General features: G+C 32.0%; 1 protein-coding gene across 1 annotated transcript; it reads left to right on the top strand.

The window, feature by feature from the left end:
* The first annotated feature begins 10,957 nt into the window (after positions 1-10,957).
* LOC149559031 (pectate lyase 1) lies at positions 10,958-13,205 on the top strand. Its single transcript, XM_089828362.1, has 3 exons — positions 10,958-11,652; positions 12,314-12,417; positions 12,725-13,205. Exons 1-3 carry the CDS (start codon positions 10,999-11,001, stop codon positions 13,068-13,070), a joined length of 1,104 nt encoding a protein of 367 aa, XP_089684488.1. The 5' UTR covers positions 10,958-10,998; the 3' UTR covers positions 13,071-13,205.
* Positions 13,206-20,177: the final 6,972 nt, after the last annotated feature.

Genomic DNA, 20,177 nt, shown 5'->3' on the forward strand with positions numbered 1-20,177 from the left:
GTGAACAAATTTAAGTGTAGTCAATAGATCAAGGAAACCATTTAGTGAAAGAAATTCTTAGTATGCATATCATAGACCATGAAGTTATAAAATACCAATAGCTCTAAGACCAAAGAGCCATTTTAAGTATGTTCAAGCACTAGAGACATAGAAAATCAAAGTCAATTTATGAAACTCCCCTTAGCAAAAAATGCAAACAAATATTTGCATTTGACATTTTGACTTGGTTGAAAAAGTTTGACAATAATTGATAATATTGCAAGCTTGATGTTCAAAAGCAATTTTTTTTCCAAGAAAGATAGTGACACATGGAGTAGTCTTCAAACAATCATCCATCATTTGCGGCCACCCCGTAACGAGGAGTCTCCAAGGTGCTCTAAGTGCATTTTGAGGTCGATCTTTCGAGGGTCATAACTCAGAGCTCGTGATGGCTATCGATGAAATGTCAAATGCTACAAGACGGTGATCCTGAGGCCTAAAATAACCTATCTCATTTTTGAGAGATCACATTCCATTTGGATTCAGCACAGCGATCTCGCTCGATGCCAAAACTCACAGTGTGCCTCAGTTCATAGGTGCACCACAGCGTAACTTTGAAACCGCTGATCTTGGCATCGAATCGTTAGTGCCATTAGCTCTAGATGGGTGGGTGAACCCTAGTCACACCCTTGTTCTGGCCACGAAGACCATCCATCATTTGCAGCCACCCCGTATGGAGGAGTCTCCAAGGTGCTCTAAGTGCATTTTGAGGTCGATCTTTCAAGGGTCATAACTCAAAGCTCGTGAGGGCTATCGATGAACTGTCAAATGCTACAGGACGGTGACCTTGAGGCCTAAAATAACCCATCTCATTTTCAAGAGATCACATTCCGTTTGGATTTAGCACAACGATCTCGCTCGATGCCAAAACTCACAGTGTGCCTCAGTTCATAGGTGCACCACAGCGTAACTTTGAAACCACTAATCTTGGCATCGAATTGTCAGTGCCATTAGCTCTGGATGGGCGGGTGAACCCTAGTCACACCCTTGTTCTGGCCACGAAGACCATCCATCATTTGCGGCCACCCCGTACCGAGGAGTCTCCAAGGTGCTCTAAGTGCATTTTGAGGTCGATCTTTCGAGGGTCATAACTCAAAGCTCGTGAGGGCTATCGATGAAATGTCAAATGCTATAGGATGGTGATCTTGAGGCCTAAAATAACCTATCTCATTTTTGAGAGATCACATTCCGTTTGGATTCAGCACAGTGATCTCGCTCGATGCCAAAACTCGCAGTGTGCCTTAGTTCATAGGTGCACCACAGCATAACTTTGAAACCACTGATCTTGGCATCGAATCGTCAGTGCAATTAGCTCCAGATGGACAGGTGAACCCTAGTCACACCATTGTTCTAGCCACGAAGACTATCCATCATTTGCGGCCACCCCATACCGAGGAGTCTCCAAGCTGCTCTACGTGCATTTTGAGGTCGATCTTTCGAGGGTCATAACTCAGAGCTCGTGATGGCTATCAATGAACTGTCAAATGTTACAGGATGGTGATCTTGAGGCCTAAAATAACCTATCTCATTTTTGAGAGATCACATTCCGTTTGGATTTAGCACAGCAATCTCGCTCGATGCCAAAACTCGCAATGTGCCTCAGTTCATAGGTGCACCACAGCGTAACTTTGAAACCGCTGATCTTGGCATCGAATCATCAGTGCCATTAGCTCTGGATGGGCGGGTGAACCCTAGTCACACCCTTGTTTTGGCCACGAAGACCATCCATCATTTGCGGCCACCCCGTACCGAGGAGTCTCCAAGGTGCTCTAAGTGCATTTTGAGGTCGATCTTTCGAGGTTCATAACTCAGAGCTCATGAGGGCTATCGACGAACTATCAAATGTTACAGGATGGTGATCCCGAGGCCTAAAATAATATATCTCATTTTTGAGAGATCACATTCCGTTTGGATTCAGCACAACAATCTCGCTCGATGCCAAAACTCGCAGTGTGCCTCAGTTCATAGGTGCACCATAGCATAACTTTGAAACCGCTGATCTTGGCATCGAATCGTCAGTCCCATTAGCTCCAGATGAGCGGGTGAACCCTAGTCACACCTTTGTTCTGGCCACAAAGACCATCCATCATTTGCGGCCACCCCGTACCGAGGAGTCTTCAAGGTGCTCTAAGTGCATTTTGAGGTCGATCCTTCGAGCATCATAACTCAGAGCTCGTGAGGGCTATCGATGAACCGTTAGAGGAGACAAGTTCGTAAGGATGGAGTGGCTTAGTGTTTTTGCTAAAATAAGTTAGTGGGAAAGCTTTATTAGAGGGTCTTGGCCAAACTAGTGGGGTGTTTGCCAAAATTTCTTGTTTTATTTCTACTTGGTTTTGTTTTCTTGTTTTGTGCTTGAGTATTGTTATGGGATTGGGACTTACACTCACCCTTGTGGGAAGGGAAGAGAAGTCCTAGGTGAAGGGCTTAAGTTGGGTTTGAAAAATGTATTGAGAACCTTGGAGTATGGGCTCCATTGTATGCCATAACATTTCATATCTTGCTAGGGGTGATAAGGAAAGTATGGTGTAGAAAGGAAGTTTGAGGAGTTACAGCTGATGGTAGTGGGTTTGGAGGAGGAAATGTGGAGGCCCTGAGAGGGCATTAAATGGTTCATTTATGATAGCCCCGAGAGGGCATGAAATTTGGTGAATTATGATAGCCCCGAGAGGGCATGAAAATTGTTTATTGCAAATATGGTTTGGTATGGCAAGTCTCCATTTTAGAACACACCTTCACCCTATGTTTATGGTTCCATCTGTGAAGCCATGGTGAAATAGTCTTGGGGGGAAATTGTTCAAGTTTGAAATGTAATGTTTATGCATCGAAAGATTGTATGTGTATCCCAGTTTGAGCCTTGTTCCCTAGCGCAGGGGTGGTCTCTTTGAGGCCTATGGTTGGGTGGAAAGCACCCATGGTCCTTTTTATTTTGTTGTGTTGCATATGCAGATTTGTGTCCAAGGGAGCAATGGAAATGGCTTGGAATGATCATCTTGCAGATTGATGTTGGATGAGAAAACTTGACATTGTGCCCTCATTTGTGAAGGAGGATTCACCAGCTTGTTCATGTTCTCAACGATCATGTTGGACAATGTTCATGCTACTCATTGTCCATATCTTTCAATGTCCATGTTCCTTATGATTTTGAAAAGTCCCTTATGTTGCCCCATTGTGATGGAAGGAGATTGTATCATTGTTACCTAATGTACGTGTAGAAGAAAATATTGATAAGGTTGTATATGCATGTTTCATTTGGAGTTTATATTGTTATGAAAGCATTGGTACGAGTCACAGATTTGCTTTGACATCATTGTTATCATTTGAAAATGTGAAAGAAAGTTTTCTCCTTGTGGTATTGTAAATGACTAGTTGATAATAACAATCCATAGATGTTATGTGATACCATTGATTGTATAAATTTAAAACTTAGTAGATTGCTTACAATCTTGTTGTGGACTCAATAATTTGGTGAGGAAGCAATGTTGATAGATAATGAGGATATAGTAATATACTAATTGTCACATTAATATATATTGTAATGATTAATGAATGTGTGTACATTGGTAATGAGGATAATAAGTAATTCTGATCCCCTTCCCTTACATGCTAGAATCATGACCTAGTCCATATGATACAACTGACAGACCCTAATAGAATATTAGTATTAGAGGCTTGTTAGGATATGAATTACCTCACTAATTTATGAGTGTTGTATCTTGAACTTTCTCGTTTGACTCGTGACGCTAACTTGAACTAGACTATCATCCAATCTATTTGAAAACCACCTGTGACTAAAATTTTAACACCTTCACACTATTCACATGAGTCTTGAACTCCTATTCAATGATAACCTTGTTTTACAATATGTAATTTCTTATGCGACTTCATAAGCTAAAAAAAAAAAAAATTGTTGTGTTTTTACTAGTAAAATTTAGGGCATGACACATGATCCACGATAAATTGAACAATACTAGATACTAAATTAATATGTATATCATTGTGCACGTAAATGATAAAAATATATATCAAAATACATGTATCCATAGACAAAATTTTACACAAATATATATCAAAGATCATGTATCCATAGACAAAGCACTCAAATATATATATATCAAAATACATAGATCCATATACAAAATGTGGCTGATCCTGCCATCAGAATGTGTATAATATCAATGTTTCTATATACAATGTGGCATATGCCATCTCAAAATGTCTCATGATGCATCCTACGAAAACTATACTATCTTAGGGTGCTGGTGGATGATCAAAATGCAGCCTCTTCGCTGCACTAGGTGGATCGGATGCCTCCTACATAAACAAAAAAGGAAAACCCAAAGTTAGACTACTAAATTTATATGATTCTACGTATCTAATATTGAATTACTCAAATGCATAATGATCTTTTCCGTATTGGAGATTAATACTATCAAAATTTCATAATAAATACCTCTCTCGTCTACCTCCTGTGCCGCTCAGGAGTCCTCTCGTATGCCCTCGGCAATGCTGGTACCTCTGTGATTATGGGCTGTATATGTTCAAATACCTTTGTCAGATGAATCTACAATTTAAACTATAACATTATAATTCATAGCATGCTAAATTTATAACATATTTAATCATGAATTCAAACTACAACTTACTATTGTAGGCTCCTCCTCAGGAGTGAGTGGCCGCGTCATCAAATCTACATAACTGTCCCGTCGAACCTCATGTGCACTAGGAGTCTCCTATGAGATACAAAATAGTAGTTGTTAATATCACGGAAATTAGTTTTGAATTTATTTATGAAGATAAGTGATGCAAGAGAATCCCATGCTCATCAGGGGAACATTGAAGATCCAAGGCATTACAGAGGTCATGGAACATCTCTTGAAGTCAATTGGGCAATCCTTGCACCAATTATGGCTCATGGAAGCATACAAAGTTATAATGTTGGACTCATATGTGGAAGAAAGTTGTAATTGGGCATGAGATAGGATTTTAGGATTTTAGAATTTTTGCATCAATTAAAAAAATAAAAAATAAATGATACTTATACATACAATGGGGCTCTCTGTGCGAATGAAAATCCCTGATGATCTAGGACGCCGAATTTGTACAGGCTCATCGACAGTAGCCACACCCTATATACAATAAATAATGTAATTAAATGAGATTACCACAAACATTTTACAAGAATGCATCAATATTTAATCAATTAGAAAACATCTAATTACCTTTCCTTTGTCAATGCATGCTGGCTCACCCCCCGCACTTTGTCCCCCCAGGGCAGGTGGTATCTACAAGATAAAAGAAAGATTAGCAACCATATATGCTACAATATCAAATAGAAAAAAGAAATGCGAACACAACATAATGTACCGTAGATGTCTCAAGGCCAAATGAAATGGCCGAGAGTGTAGCATCATCTATCTGTCTGAGCTCCTCCTCGGTCATCAACTAAACATGAATGAAGATCACATACATGTAAAAGTCAGTATGGCTTAAAAATTAAAATTACTCTATTATAAAAATTAACTTTAAATCACATATGTCATAACAAAAAAATGTATACACGTACTGACACCGAAGGAGTCCATGCCTCTACATTCCCCTCCTCTCTCGCATCAGGGTTTGTAGCCTCTGCACGTGCATCTGGTGTATCCTCGTCTAATACAAAATGATACTCAGGAAGATCACCTATGGGACCCAGGAAAATATTCTTACATGTAATGCAAGTGTGAGGCACACAAACGTGTGATGAGCTAGCCGATGATGAACTGGCACCAACATCATCAACACGAGGAGGCAAGACTGACCTAGCCTGAGATATCATTAGGCTACTCAGCCTATGAATGGCTCTGATGGTCTGAGAGCTAGCCTCTGCCATAATATCTAGATGCTGCACTCGAGGAGGGGGGGAGATATCGGGGGGGGGGGGGGACAAAAGTGCCAAGTTTCTTCCGCTGGGAAGAGGGTCTATCTTGAGGAGTTCCTAGTCCTAAGCCCATGTTGGGCTTCATGCTCCAATAGTTCACTTTAAGTTTCAACACAAATTCTGCATATAATTTTTTAAGGAAATAAAATGGTATGTCTAAATTGCCATGTGGAGGCATATCAAAGACCATCCACCAACGGTCCCAAAAATTTGCACGTATGGCGTCATTTGTGCACCATTTAATCGATAGTTTTGGTTTTCTTTGGGTCAACTGGTATACCCGTTTTTGGGTTAGCAAAAAGGCTTGCCAACTTGTCTTTGGTTATGTTGAGGGCCGCGACCTCATCATAATCCAAACCATCATCAAACATCTGGTGAATTTCATCACGCCAACGAAGAGCGGCATTTTGTTGGTTTGTAAGAGTTTCAATGTTATCCACTATGGTGTTTAATGTGGATAACATAGGAGCCAGTGCAGGTACATTATTGTATGTTCTATGCAAACCTCTCAACTCAGTGAGATTTTCATTTATCAAATCCTCGATTCGAGGAGGGTTTTGAGGAGGTAGAGAATCATTTGGTGGACATTTTTGTGGGGATACTGGATCGTTTGGTGGTGGGTTGTGAGGAACATTATTCCTTGCCTCAGTGTCATCATTTTGATCAGCCATTCCTATTGAATTGCAAAACGTAATATATATTAAAAAAAAAATCTAAATTTTAACCATTTTTGTCAAAAAAACCCTAGATTCAACTAAAACAAACAAAATCTTGTTAAAATCTATTAAATTTAGGTTAAAAATGAGTCGGGGGGGGGAACATACCTGATATCTGATATCTGATTTGCTATCTGATATTCGATTTATTATCTGATATCTGATTTGACTGGCCCAAACTCGCGTGAAAATAAGGGTCGCGGGTCTATGATTTTGTATTTAATCCATGCACAGGTATCAGATATCGAATATTATATCGGATATATAATATAACATATATATTACATTTTATATATTTTTATATTATATTTTATATTTATTATATTAATTTACTATATATTATAATATAAAATATTATTATTATACTATATTATTATAATTTATAATATATTATACTTTTTTATTATATATTATATTATAAGATATTACTTTTTATTATTATATTATATTATATATATATATATATATATATATATATATATATATATATATATATATATATAATATATTACATTACTATATATTATAATATATGAAAGATTATATTATATTATTATAATATAATATGTTATTATAATATTATTATTATAGTATAATAATAATTATAATAATAATATTATTATATTATATTATAATAATAATTATAATAATATTATTATATTATAGTATAATAATTATTATAATATAATAGTATGATATATTATTTAATATTATTATTATTATTTTATATCAATAATAATAATATTAAATAATATATTATATGATTTTAATTATTAGTCGGATATTGGATTTAAAATCGGATATCCGATATCAAATCGGATATCCGATATATATCGGATATCCGATATGATATTGGATATCTGATAAGGCTCGGCTTAACCTTCCAGGTTTGGTTCCTGGATAGGTAAAAAAAAGTTAGATCGGATTTTGAAGCGCTTTTAGATGTCTTCAAACTCTTGTTTTTTCACATCGCCACTTTTTGGCACACCATGATCCTGCACATACCTTGCATATATATTTTTAAATTTTAAAAACTATCTAAGTGAAATTATTTCATTAATTATGTAATTAATTCTAGAAACTATTAGAACTTCTAATTTTTTCTACTATCTTTTTTATTTAAGTCTTAATCTTATGATTTATCTTAAATTTAAGATTTCTTTAAATGATTTTACAAATAAAGGAATTTGGATATTGATTGCCCATTTATTATATTGAATGTGCTTTAATTTTTTGTTTATAATCACTTGTAATTAGATTTTTATTTATTATTAGCTCATGTCATAAGAGGTAAACTTACACAATTGTCCACTTCAATAAATAAAAACAAAAAATTTTGATTAGTCAATAAAAATAAAAATAATTTATGAAGTTAAAAAAAGCTAATGTATTTTTTAAAATGAAAAATTGTTTAAAAAAAAAATCTTATTGGTTGAACTAGAAAAAAACAAGAAGAATTTTTTTTTCCAGTTTGAAATTAAAAATAATTATAAAGTAAAAGGTTTCTAAAATTTGTGACTTTTTTTTGTCTTCATATATAAATATAGAATTTTGTTTAGCATGCATAACTTATTTCTATGTGAGAGGCTATCTCTATGGAGATTTCGTATTTTACATCATAATACTCCCACTATTGTTGCATAGTTTTTTTAAAAAAAATCTAATTTTATTGCTTGTGATTTTAGTATTTCATTTTTAGAAATACTTGATTTTGGGACTTTTGTTTTCATTGGGTTCTTTTATTGATTGGAGTTTAATTTTTAGAGAATTTTTATTTATAGACTTTTACTATTATTGGAGAGGGATTTTGCTTTGCAAACAACTCTTGAAGAAAATGTTTTTTAAATTTTAGAGACCCTTCTTCAATGGAGTAATGGAAGGGTCTTGTGAATTACTGTTTTATTTTAAAATATTTTGAATTTGAAACATATAGAGGTCTTACTTTTGAAGATCATTATTAGAGGCTTTAATTACACATACTTATGAATTAGATTTTCACTTTCAAAGACTTTAGATTTGGAGACTATTTTTGAAGAGTGTTATTATGGTGTCCTTTAACTCAAGGTTTTGAGATTATAGATTTTCAATTTCGAGACACATACAGATTATATGTTTGTTCATAGACTTTCAATTTTAAACTTTTTATTTATACAAATTATAAGATTGTAATGTTGGTTGATTTTGAAAACTCATTATAAGATTATATGAGTTAGATTTTTTTTTAATTACATGTTTTAGATTTGAAGGTTGTGTTTAAATATTTTAGTATGGCACCTTATATGATTTAAGGTTTCTCTTTTAACAGATTCTAAGTGATTGTGAGGCTAGAAGGTCTCATGGATATGGCTTTGTGGCTTTTAGTGAAGAGAAGATAATAATGAACATTAATGAATACTCTAATGGAGGAGGCTACATGTTCACAACTATGGTGGTTGTGGTTGTCACAGATTTGAGCGTGGATGTGGTATTATATAACTATAATTTGGAGTTCAAAATGTTTGTCTATATTTTAATTCTTGATGTATATAATTCTTCAAATGAACCTAGACAATGTTGTGATTTAATGTTGCACATTGTATTCATTATTTTATAATTTTTTCTATAAAAAAATTATGTCATTTAGTGCATTCTTTCTAATTTCTATATTTAAAAGTATTATTTATTTATTTATAATTAATTTTATATTGAATAGAAAAATCTTATTAATATACTAAGATAATAATGTTTTAAAATCCAAGAATTTAATAGAATTTGACTTTTGTTCAATACAATAATGCCACCACTTTACCAATAAAATAAGTGATAAATGTTTTCATATAGTGAATATTTTTGAGCTACTATAATACAATTAATTTTAAATTATAAAGAATGATTTAAATACATCTCTTGAACTATTAGAATGGTTGTAATATATTATTCATCTAATTGTTCATAGTACAAAAATATTTTAATATATAAAATTATATTTATTTAAGTTCATTTTAAGTTGTAACATTAATGCAATATTTTATGATTACTTTTAAAATCTTATTATCAAAATGTAAATGTTGGGATTTAATTTTGTGTTCTTAAAATTTACAAGAAATGACTACTTTTACATCAACTCCTAAACCTAGAGCTTCCTAAGTAATCCATTACACTTTTGTAGAGGTTGACATTTGTCAGATTCAACACACAACAAATACTAAAGAAAATTTCAAGTTTGTCAAGTTACTTTTGAATGCTTTTAAAATTTCACTAATTCTAAATTTTATATAATTGACTCACATGTACCTTCTCTTATCAATTAATCTCATATTCCTTTTACTTGTAGGTTTTTGCTGCCCCACCACAAATAGGACTCCAATTACTTTTGCATTTACAATTGTAAAAATATTACAACAAATGTACATTAAAACCTCTAATGATGTTACTCATGTATATATGCCTATGTTCTATATAAAATATTAATTCTATGCTAATAATTTGAAATCTTTCCTTTAATTTGAAATTTTTTCAATTTTGTTTTTCTAATAAAATCTGTCGACCTACCCCTTGCACCTTTTGTGGTGCAAGTGCTAGTATATGTGTATGAGAGACAATATTTGATAACTCAACGATTTCTATTGAAGCCAAATTTTAGAAATTTGAAAATGCAAATGCAAATATAAATAATGTGGATCAAAATAAGGAACTACATAAAAATGACGTTACTAAGGATACTGTTACTATTAATAACAAATTAATTTATTAAATTTATTTGTTTTATTTTTCAACAAATGTAGTTTAGAAATATTTGAAATAGTACACTTTTCCATCTAAAACGTTTTTCAACTCATTTGCATTATTTGATCTGTTTGTTAAACTGTACGTGCACTTATATTGAATAATGGTGTAATTAAGATGCTGTGAGCTGCCCATCATTCACCGTTAAAGAGTTATAGATCTCCTCGACAACATTTGAACTGAAACCGATCGTACTATCTCAACTGGGAGAAATTATTAATTGGCGGCGCATTTATTCAAATTTTCATCTCATAGCAAACAACGCTTATTTCAAAAGATCTCGTATGATTCTAACCAGAATCCCTGTCGACCCACATGTCATACAAGTAATCCAGATCATACAGACGGCGCCATTGTTTTGCACTAAATCAGCTTAAACTGTCACACGCCTTTGAAATGTGTTCTTCCGTGAGAAAGAATAGCTAACAAGAAACATACATACAATCCAACCACAACACTCCAATTGGGTCTCTATAAGACCTCACAAAAATCATCTCATATCTCAACAACGCAGCCAATCTGCTTATAGAGATAAATTCTATATTCTGAACCCTAAAAATGGATTCCCCATGCTTAATAGCAGTCCTTGTGTTCCTTTGTGCAATTGTATCTTGTTATTCTGATAATCCCATAGACAGCTGCTGGAGAGGAGATTCGAACTGGGATCAAAACAGAATGAAGCTCGCAGACTGTGCTGTGGGATTTGGAAGTTCCACTATGGGAGGCAAAGGAGGAGATATTTACACCGTCACAAGCGCAGAAGATAATCCTGTGAATCCTACACCAGGAACTTTGCGCTATGGAGCAACAAGAGAAAAAGCACTTTGGATAATTTTCTCTCAGAATATGAATATAAAGCTCAAGATGCCTTTGTATGTTGCTGGTCATAAGACTATTGACGGCAGAGGAGCAGATGTTCATCTTGGCAATGGCGGTCCTTGTCTGTTTATGAGGAAAGTGAGCCATGTTATTCTCCATGGTTTGCATATACACGGTTGTAATACGAGTGTTTTGGGGGATGTTTTGGTAAGTGAGTCCATTGGTGTGGAGCCTGTTCATGCCCAGGATGGGGACGCCATTACTATGCGCAATGTTACAAATGCTTGGATTGATCATAATTCTCTCTCCGATTGTTCTGATGGTCTTATCGATGTTACGCTTTCTTCCACTGGAATTACTATCTCCAACAATCACTTCTTCAACCATCATAAAGTAAGCATTCTTTCTCAAAATGTCAGCTGCATTTCATTGATTTTGTTGTCAATTGAATATTAGTTTTGGTTCTTGCTGTTTTTTAAGTTACACCATAGAGTTAAACTACTGTTGTTTTTGGTTTTTATTGTATATATACTGTTACTAATCTTTTAGATCATATTTTGTCATATATTATGAGAATATACTTTATGATCTATTATGAAGATGGTATAAAATATTTATGGAGATAAGAGAAAGTGCTGATTATTTATCTCTATGAACATTGTGTTATCATAATGATGAGTTGTAGAATATGATCAAAAGTTGTTGCAATATAAATATATACAATCAAAATGACAAGCATAAGCATCATTTTTTTTGGATTGTCAAAAATAAATACCTTAAATAAAATTAGATTATAGGATCTTACACAATAATTATAAATTATTGTTTAATATTGACTATGTTATGTTGTTTCCATGTTGTAAAGTTTCTAAATTGTAGTACAAAGTTGATTAGTTAATTTTAAAAGACAATTATTTACTTATTGTTTGATATTGAATATGTGATGTTTTGTTAGGGTATAGGTGAAAAGGTATTCATCTTTTAAAATTGTAATATAAAGTTGATTAGACTAACTTTTTATAAAATTATTAATCATTGTTGGATAATTGAATAGGTGATGTTGTTAGGACATGATGATACATATGATGATGACAAATCTATGAAAGTGACCGTGGCATTCAATCAATTTGGACCTAATGCTGGACAACGAATGCCAAGGTATACAATTCTAATAAAGAAAAGTTGAGTAAAATTTAAACATAATTTTGTGATTAAATAATGTATATTATATACGTAACTATTTTAAATTATAGTACTTATATTTTTAATTAGATTTGTCTATGTCAAATCTAGCATATATATATATATATATATATATATATATATACTTACTTTGAAAGTCAGATATGTATTTTTTTTTTTTTTTTAAAAAGTGTAAGGATGGAATTCTTTGAAAAAAATTCCCTGCATTAAAATTTCTTTTCTTTCTTTGAAATTAATGAAATCAAGGAAATTAAATTTGTAGGGCACGATATGGACTTGTACATGTTGCAAACAATAATTATGATCAATGGAATATATATGCTATTGGTGGGAGTTCAAATCCAACCATTCTAAGTGAAGGGAATAGTTTCACTGCCCCAAATGAGAATTACAAGAAGGAAGTAACAAAGCGTATTGGGTGTGAATCAACATCAGCTTGTGCAAACTGGGTGTGGAGATCTACACGAGATGCTTTTTCTAATGGAGCTTATTTTGTATCATCGGGGAAAACTGAAGAGACCAATATATACAATAGTAATGAAGCTTTCAAAGTTGAGAATGGGAATTTAGCTCCTCAATTAACTAAAAATGCAGGAGTTGTAGCATAATCTCTTTCTAAATCTTGCTCATGATACGAAAAAATATACAGTGTTGTAATATCTTACTAATACAAAATATTCCGTAATGTATATTGAATTGATCTCAAATAAAAATATCTTGATATGCATAGTTTAAAACAACAATGGCACGTGTTTGTCTATATTGTTACTTATTAAACAATTTATCTTTAATATTCACTAATATTATTATGGAATATTGCACAAATCTCAAAGGAGCAAAAAAGCAATAATTTGTAACTTACTAAAGTGATAATGTATAAATTAAAAATTTCAAACCATGTTGATATTATGTAGATACTCACTAAAGCAATAATGTATAAGTTGTAAATTTAAATAGAATTTTCTATAATATACTTAGTTTTTAAAAATAGATTATATATTACTATTGTAAAGTGAAGTGTTTTTAGTTCTATTTTAAATATTTGAAATGAAGTAATTTTTTTTTTTGATAAAATATTAATTTAATAATTTAAAAAGATGTATCTAATAATATATTTTGTATGCACTTCTTTATATAAACTATTACATATGCCCATATATAATAGAGATAAAAATTTCTAATTGTTACTATAAAATATTTTAAGTATTTATTTTCAATCAAATATTAAATTAAATTCTACCACATATAAATTAAAATAAAACATAAATATTTTAATTGTATCTTTACATATTCTATTTTAAATTACAAATATATATTTAATTATAAGGAAATTGTTTATAATGACCTATATTTTACTTATAGGAATAGATGAGAAGCATTGTGTTATAATTTTATTTATTTTCTAATAGAATTTGTTAATATTTTTCTTGTACATAATGATTTTCTTCAGTGAGATATTTTTATATACATCTCTTTTTATTAAAAAAGTAGTTGCCTTATATTATACAATGATCAAATTTTGTAAAGATGTCAATTTATGTGTACAATGAATGCATAAATGAAATATATATTTTTTCAAGAAAAAAAAAATTATACTATTAATCTATCATATATTAGCTATAATATATTTAAATTAGCAATATAATATATGCATTTAATATTGTAAAATATATTCTTCTTTCCCTATCTCAAAATATTTACATGAAATTTATTTGTAAGATAATTTCACTTCTTTATTTGGTAAGTATTTTTTAAACTGAAATTTTAGTTTGTTCATTTGTAAGGTAATTTCACTTATTTATTTAATAAGTATTATTGAAACTAAAACTGAGTTTCTTTAAAAATTCTAAAATATGCATGGTAATAAAGTTTTTGAAGTGAGAAGGTAAGATTTGTTGTACTACATTTGTGTATCAAGTGTATATTTGTAGTATACTATGAAAAATACTATAGGGAGCCATTATATATAAGAAGTACATAATTCATTGTATTTATTAATATTATTTTTTTGATAAATTAATTTAAAAAATATATAAAATAGAATGATCATTACAATTTGATTATGCTAATATTGATGTATATATATTTACACAAATAAATCTATAAAAGAATTTGTAGATGAGTTAATGGATTGTTGAAATCCACTTGATCTTATGAATTTCACTTTTATTTTTTGGTAAAATTATTTTTTAAACTCTTACACAAATTGATTAGATTCTATTATTTATATATTTAAAATATTTAAATAATTTTTATTGATGAGATAAAATGTGGGGAAATAAAGTTCCCTAGCTTGTATGAGTAAACTAGGAAACTAGATCTACTTCCACTTTAATTATTTGAGAGGAGTGATCTACTTGGCCCTAGATGTTGGACACAAAATTGAAGTCCTTTACGACTATAAGGGAAAATTAGGAAGGTAGATCTATTTCTACTTTAATTAACTAAAAATACTCATGTCATTATAAAAGAGGAATGCAAGAACAATTTATGGTGTTGAAAGATGATGACTATCAGCATACATAGAAAAATAGATAGTATGTATATTTTAACAAAAGAATTAGAAACTATGAATAGAGGAAAAATGTGGGTGAAATTCAAAAAGGAATTAAAATGCTTACTTGAGTAAATTGGCAAGTCTAGAGATTTGGTAAACTAGATTGACAAAGTCCTAGGATTTAGACAATTAGATCAATCTAACCTTCTACCCTTTTTGGATATGTGAAGTGATGTTTTGTAGCTCTTTCAATTCTTGATTGTCTCCTCATTCTATAGTTCTTTGTCCATTGTGTTATTATTTTATTAGCTTGAAGGGATAAGGTTAATTCATCAATATCAACTTGGTATAAATGATTTGTCAAATGCACATTCATGGCTAGTTAGTCAATCACTTATGTGGTCTCTTTTTTTGCTTGTGCTTTAATTCCCTTGATTTTCCCTTTCTTATGGCAATTTCATTGTGGCAACATGATTTTCTAATGGATGCCCATATATTATCTTACTGAAGATACTCTTGGTAAAGTGTAAACAATTGGTTTAAGATGGAGGAAAAAGTTCCACTCTTTGTTACACTTTGTGCATCCACTAAAAAATATTTGATGCTCACTAAAACATGTATTTTGAAGTGAATTTTTTTTAGATTACTTTTTAAATAGTTCACTTCACTACATATTCTTTCATGTTTATTTTTTAACCGATTCTAGATGACTCATAGTAAGCATAACATCCTAATCACCTTAGGAATTTTTCTTTCTTGCCTCTTTAGTATCTTGATGAATGTTTTTCAATTCCCTAGGTTCCCTTGTCCGCAAAAAATAGTGCCCCATCTATCCATGTTCAACTTAAAGGGGACCGATTTCAGACCCTTCAATGAGTAGAAAATATATGTGATAATTTCTTTCAGATTTTAGTCTACTTCAAAATTTCAAATATGTTTAATTAGGTGAGGTGTAAAATAAATTCTTAACCCCTCATTTGTGACATTATAATCAATCAAATTTTATATCATAAAAAATAAATCAAGTATTATAAAAGAGGTAGAGGAGAGGCCAAGGGAGATGGCCCAACCCCCAAAAAATAACCACACAATAGAATATACATAACAACATAGATATTTATATCCAAAAAAAATCAATACTCTTTATAGAACCATAACATTTACATCCAACATGCCTTCCTATAAGTCCTTCCAAGTTACATCCAAATACAAGGCAATTATAATAATAGTTCTACAAGACCTTGCAAGATCCAACCTCTAGCTAGCCTAGACATAGAATCTAGTAAAAACCCCCATAAAGAATGTAAAATTGTGCTCACAAGCCACCAATAAATGTTCTTATTTCCCAAGCCCACACTCAGCTACTAGCTATATTAAACTTCACTCCTCTCAGCTTCTCCATGTTAACTCCATTCCCTGATGTCTCAAGACAAGACAAGACCCCTCTACTTATACTAAACCAAGCTGCAAGTTGTCTAGAACATTACATTATATATAAAATTACATGTTCAATAAACCCTTAACCCACAAGTCAATCTAACAATAGACATTCAATACATAAAATAACTAAACACATAGGACAAGGCCCAAGTCTACAATGCATAACTAACTCAAATGAATACATAAGAGTATTTTCCCTTAGGCATAGGTCTAAGTTCCATCCATCAATATAAATCTAAGAGCACACACATCAACTCCCTTAGATTGAAGCTCATAAAGACAATCTCCAATGCTTGCTAATAAATTAGGTACACAGTACTAGCAGCCACCAAAATGACTCTAACTTCAAGATGATATTTCCAATCATTATGCACACTTAGGAAAAGGTTACCTAATATGTATCAAGTATATTCTTAAATGTTCTAACCATTAGTCCACCATTCTAAGCTTGAATCTCCTCCATGGTGCATACAATATTAAGGACTACCCTTGGATGCTCCTACTTGAGACACTCTAAGTGTGAAGAGAGATTATCTTAGTAGATGGAAGAACATCTTTTAAGGTTCAATATACAAACCCTAAACTATTTCTTCACTGCATTTGTAGTAAGTACCCTTAAATGCACCTATGTATGTTCTCTTCCTTCTTCAATGGGCTTTAGTTCGTCTTCAATAATCTATTTATGTTTCTAAGAGTTCCTTCTTCTCATTACCTTGAGAATTACCCTAATGTCTTCTCTTCAACTCTTGTTATACCCTTAGAGCATACTAATAAGAATTCTCAAACAAATTAATATTCAACATGTATCAATCTCATCTTGGATATTGAATCTCAAACCAAATATATCTAGCCACATTTTCTTTAGAAATTTCTCTATGCCTAGACTGAATAGTCAACTTGTAAAACTCCTCTGTATAATCCTTCATAGATATATCATTTTGTTTGGTATCCTGCAATTTTAAAAAAAAATCAAGTTCATAATCAAAAGGAATGAACTTAGCCTTCAATTTAGCCACCATCAATTTCCATCTAGTGATCTTCATTTCACCTTCTTCTTCTCTACCTCTTTGAAATTATTTCCACCATAAAGAAACATATCCTTTCAACTTAGTTTATGTCAATCTCACTCTGAGAGGATCTCTAATATCCTCTAACTCGAAGTAGTATTCTGATTCACCAATCCAATCAATCAGGTCTTCAAGATTCAAAGTACCTGAGAAATTAGAAACATACATCTTATACCTCAACTTCAATTAAGATTTAGATCTATCTAATCTACCAGCTCTATCTTCCATAGGTCTTTCCATGTGATCAACTTTGTCGTCACCACTAGATACAATAGCTTCAAAATCTTTAGTAGATTCCTCATAACAATCTTTTGTACCCACATTCCTAGGTACACTATCCATAGATCTTATGATCTTAGTGACTAGGTCATTCTTCATCAACTCCATCTCATATCTGAAATCTACTTTAATATTGTCTAAAATCTTAGTCTCTATAATGTCACATAGATATGAAATTTCCCTACAATCCAATCTTCTTAGAGGCATCTTCTAAGAGCTTCACAAATCTATAGCAAAAAATCCATGAGATCAGCCAATTGCATAAGATGAACTAGCTCTGATACCACTTGATTTAGTGCAAGGAAAGAGAATCCCCAAAGGAGATATCCCTACCCCCAACAAATAACCACACAAGGGAATATACACAACAACACATATATTTAGATCCAAAAAAAAATTATTGTCTTGATAGAACCATAAGATTTACATCCAACATACCTAGTTGTAAAGCCTTTAGGGTTGCATCCAAATACAAAGAAATTACAATAATAGTTCTAAAAGACCTCACAAGATCTGAGCTCTATCTTGCCTAGATCTAAAATTTGGTAGAAACCCCCAAGAAAAACCTAAACTTGTGCTTGCAAGCCACCAAGCAATAGTCTTGTTTCCTAAGCCCACACTTAGCTACTAGCTTTGCTAAACTTCTCTCATCTCAATTACTCCATGTTGAACTCCATCACCTAATGTATCAAGAAAAGAAAAGACCCCCCTACTTACACTAAACCAAGCCACAAGTTGGCCTAAATAATTACATTAAATAAACACTCACATATTTAAGAAACCCTCAAGCCACAAGTTAGATTGGCAAGAAACATTAAATACATGAAATAACTAAACATTTAGGACAAGTTGGAAATGTAAGGAGTAACTAAGAGGGGAGGGATGAATCAGTTACCACAAAAAAAATTCCAAGTCCCTTAGATGTCAACACAAACTTTTCACTTAACAAACCAAATTTTTGCACTTCTCAGTTAGAACTCTAGATATTCACTGTAATTGGGTTAAAAAGGAAGTCTTGCAACATTAATTTGTAATAAAATTTAGTAACTTAATTGCAGAATGATAAACCTTAAAGAAAATAACATGAACACATGAGTCACCAAGATTTGACATGGAAAACCAAATTTGGGAAAATCACTAATGCCACTAGTTACAATTTTTCACTCTTTTAAACTAAGCCCTATTAGGAGCCAACCATGTTAAACTTACAAAACACACGGTCAAGTGTAACCCTATTAGAGGATTTGAATAACCCTATTAGGAGTGGCCTTGCTAGAGGTCTTTAGACACTTCAATCTAGAAATGCCACCTTGTTAGAGGATTTACAAAATGACTGTTAAGTCAACTTGGTTAAGAGATTTACTTCACTACTACAATTATTAGATACTAATAATGATTGACCTAATTATTGAAGAAACTAAATTTTCAAATTTAGATCTCTATTCTGGTTTGACTTCTTGATCCTTCCTGATCAGAATATTCTTTTCAGTTTAGTCTTCAAACTTAGATGCTATGTCCTTAATTAGATATCCTTCTCATTTTGCTCCTTTCACATTGTTCCAATTTCTATTCAATCCACAACTTGACCTTGCATATATATGATGCTAAATTTTAATTCATTTTGAATACCCTTTCATACAAACATTTAACATCTATTTAGTCAGCTTGCATTAACCAATTAATAAAAAAAAGTTAATCTACTAACAGTCAGCTAACACTAAACTGATCACTTGGTTAATAAAGAACTTCCTTCAATAACAAACTCAACTCAATTAATACTAACTCCTTTGAAAACTGACCAAACTTGGTTGACACTAAACATGCTTGATTGATATTGGAATCTCCTTCAGTGCTCGACTAATATCAGCTAAAGTTTACTATGTTGAGTTAAATCTTGAGATTTATGTAACATCACTGACAATATACAATTGAATAATTATTTTCAATAATCTCCCTCTTTGGCATTGATGGAAACACATGTCATTATGCAAAGAAAATTTAGAGCAATAGTAACAAGAATAATTAGAACAATTTTAAAATATTCTTAGTTTCATTATGATTCTCACTCATAAGAAATTCCTCTGAGATTCTAATTGGTTTTGTCTAAATAGATTTCAGTGGATTTGTCTAATCTTTCTCTTAGCAATTTCTCCCTCTTACTCTTATACAATATCTTCCTCTTATTCTTTTACAATCTATCCCTCTTTGACATCAAATGCCAAAGACTCCATGTAATGAAATTGCAATGTACCTATTACACCGATTAATATGCGATGTGTTCTTACAATTTTTCATCAACTTGATAGTTCTTCAATGAAGCTCAATCGATGCATCACTAACATGTTCTTTAGTGAGCATCAAATAGGGGGACAACTCGTAGCTTACCTCTTAGATACATTAATGCATCCTTAGGTAATGGCTTTGTGTTCATA

Source organism: Cupressus sempervirens, chromosome 5, assembly GCF_028749045.1.
Source record: "Cupressus sempervirens isolate cs-2001-9-10 chromosome 5, ASM2874904v1, whole genome shotgun sequence".
Taxonomy (NCBI): domain Eukaryota; kingdom Viridiplantae; phylum Streptophyta; class Pinopsida; order Cupressales; family Cupressaceae; genus Cupressus; species Cupressus sempervirens.

What these genes read in the sequence shown, in the direction of transcription:
- LOC149559031 (XM_089828362.1), top strand. Translation starts at nt 10,999, where the DNA reads ATGGATTCCCCATGCTTAATAGCAGTCCTTGTGTTCCTTTGTGCAATT. An exon ending in ACTTCTTCAACCATCATAAA is followed by an intron (nt 11,653 to 12,313) that starts GTAAGCATTCTT and finishes ATAATTGAATAG; the next exon opens with GTGATGTTGTTAGGACATGA. An exon ending in GCTGGACAACGAATGCCAAG is followed by an intron (nt 12,418 to 12,724) that starts GTATACAATTCT and finishes TTAAATTTGTAG; the next exon opens with GGCACGATATGGACTTGTAC.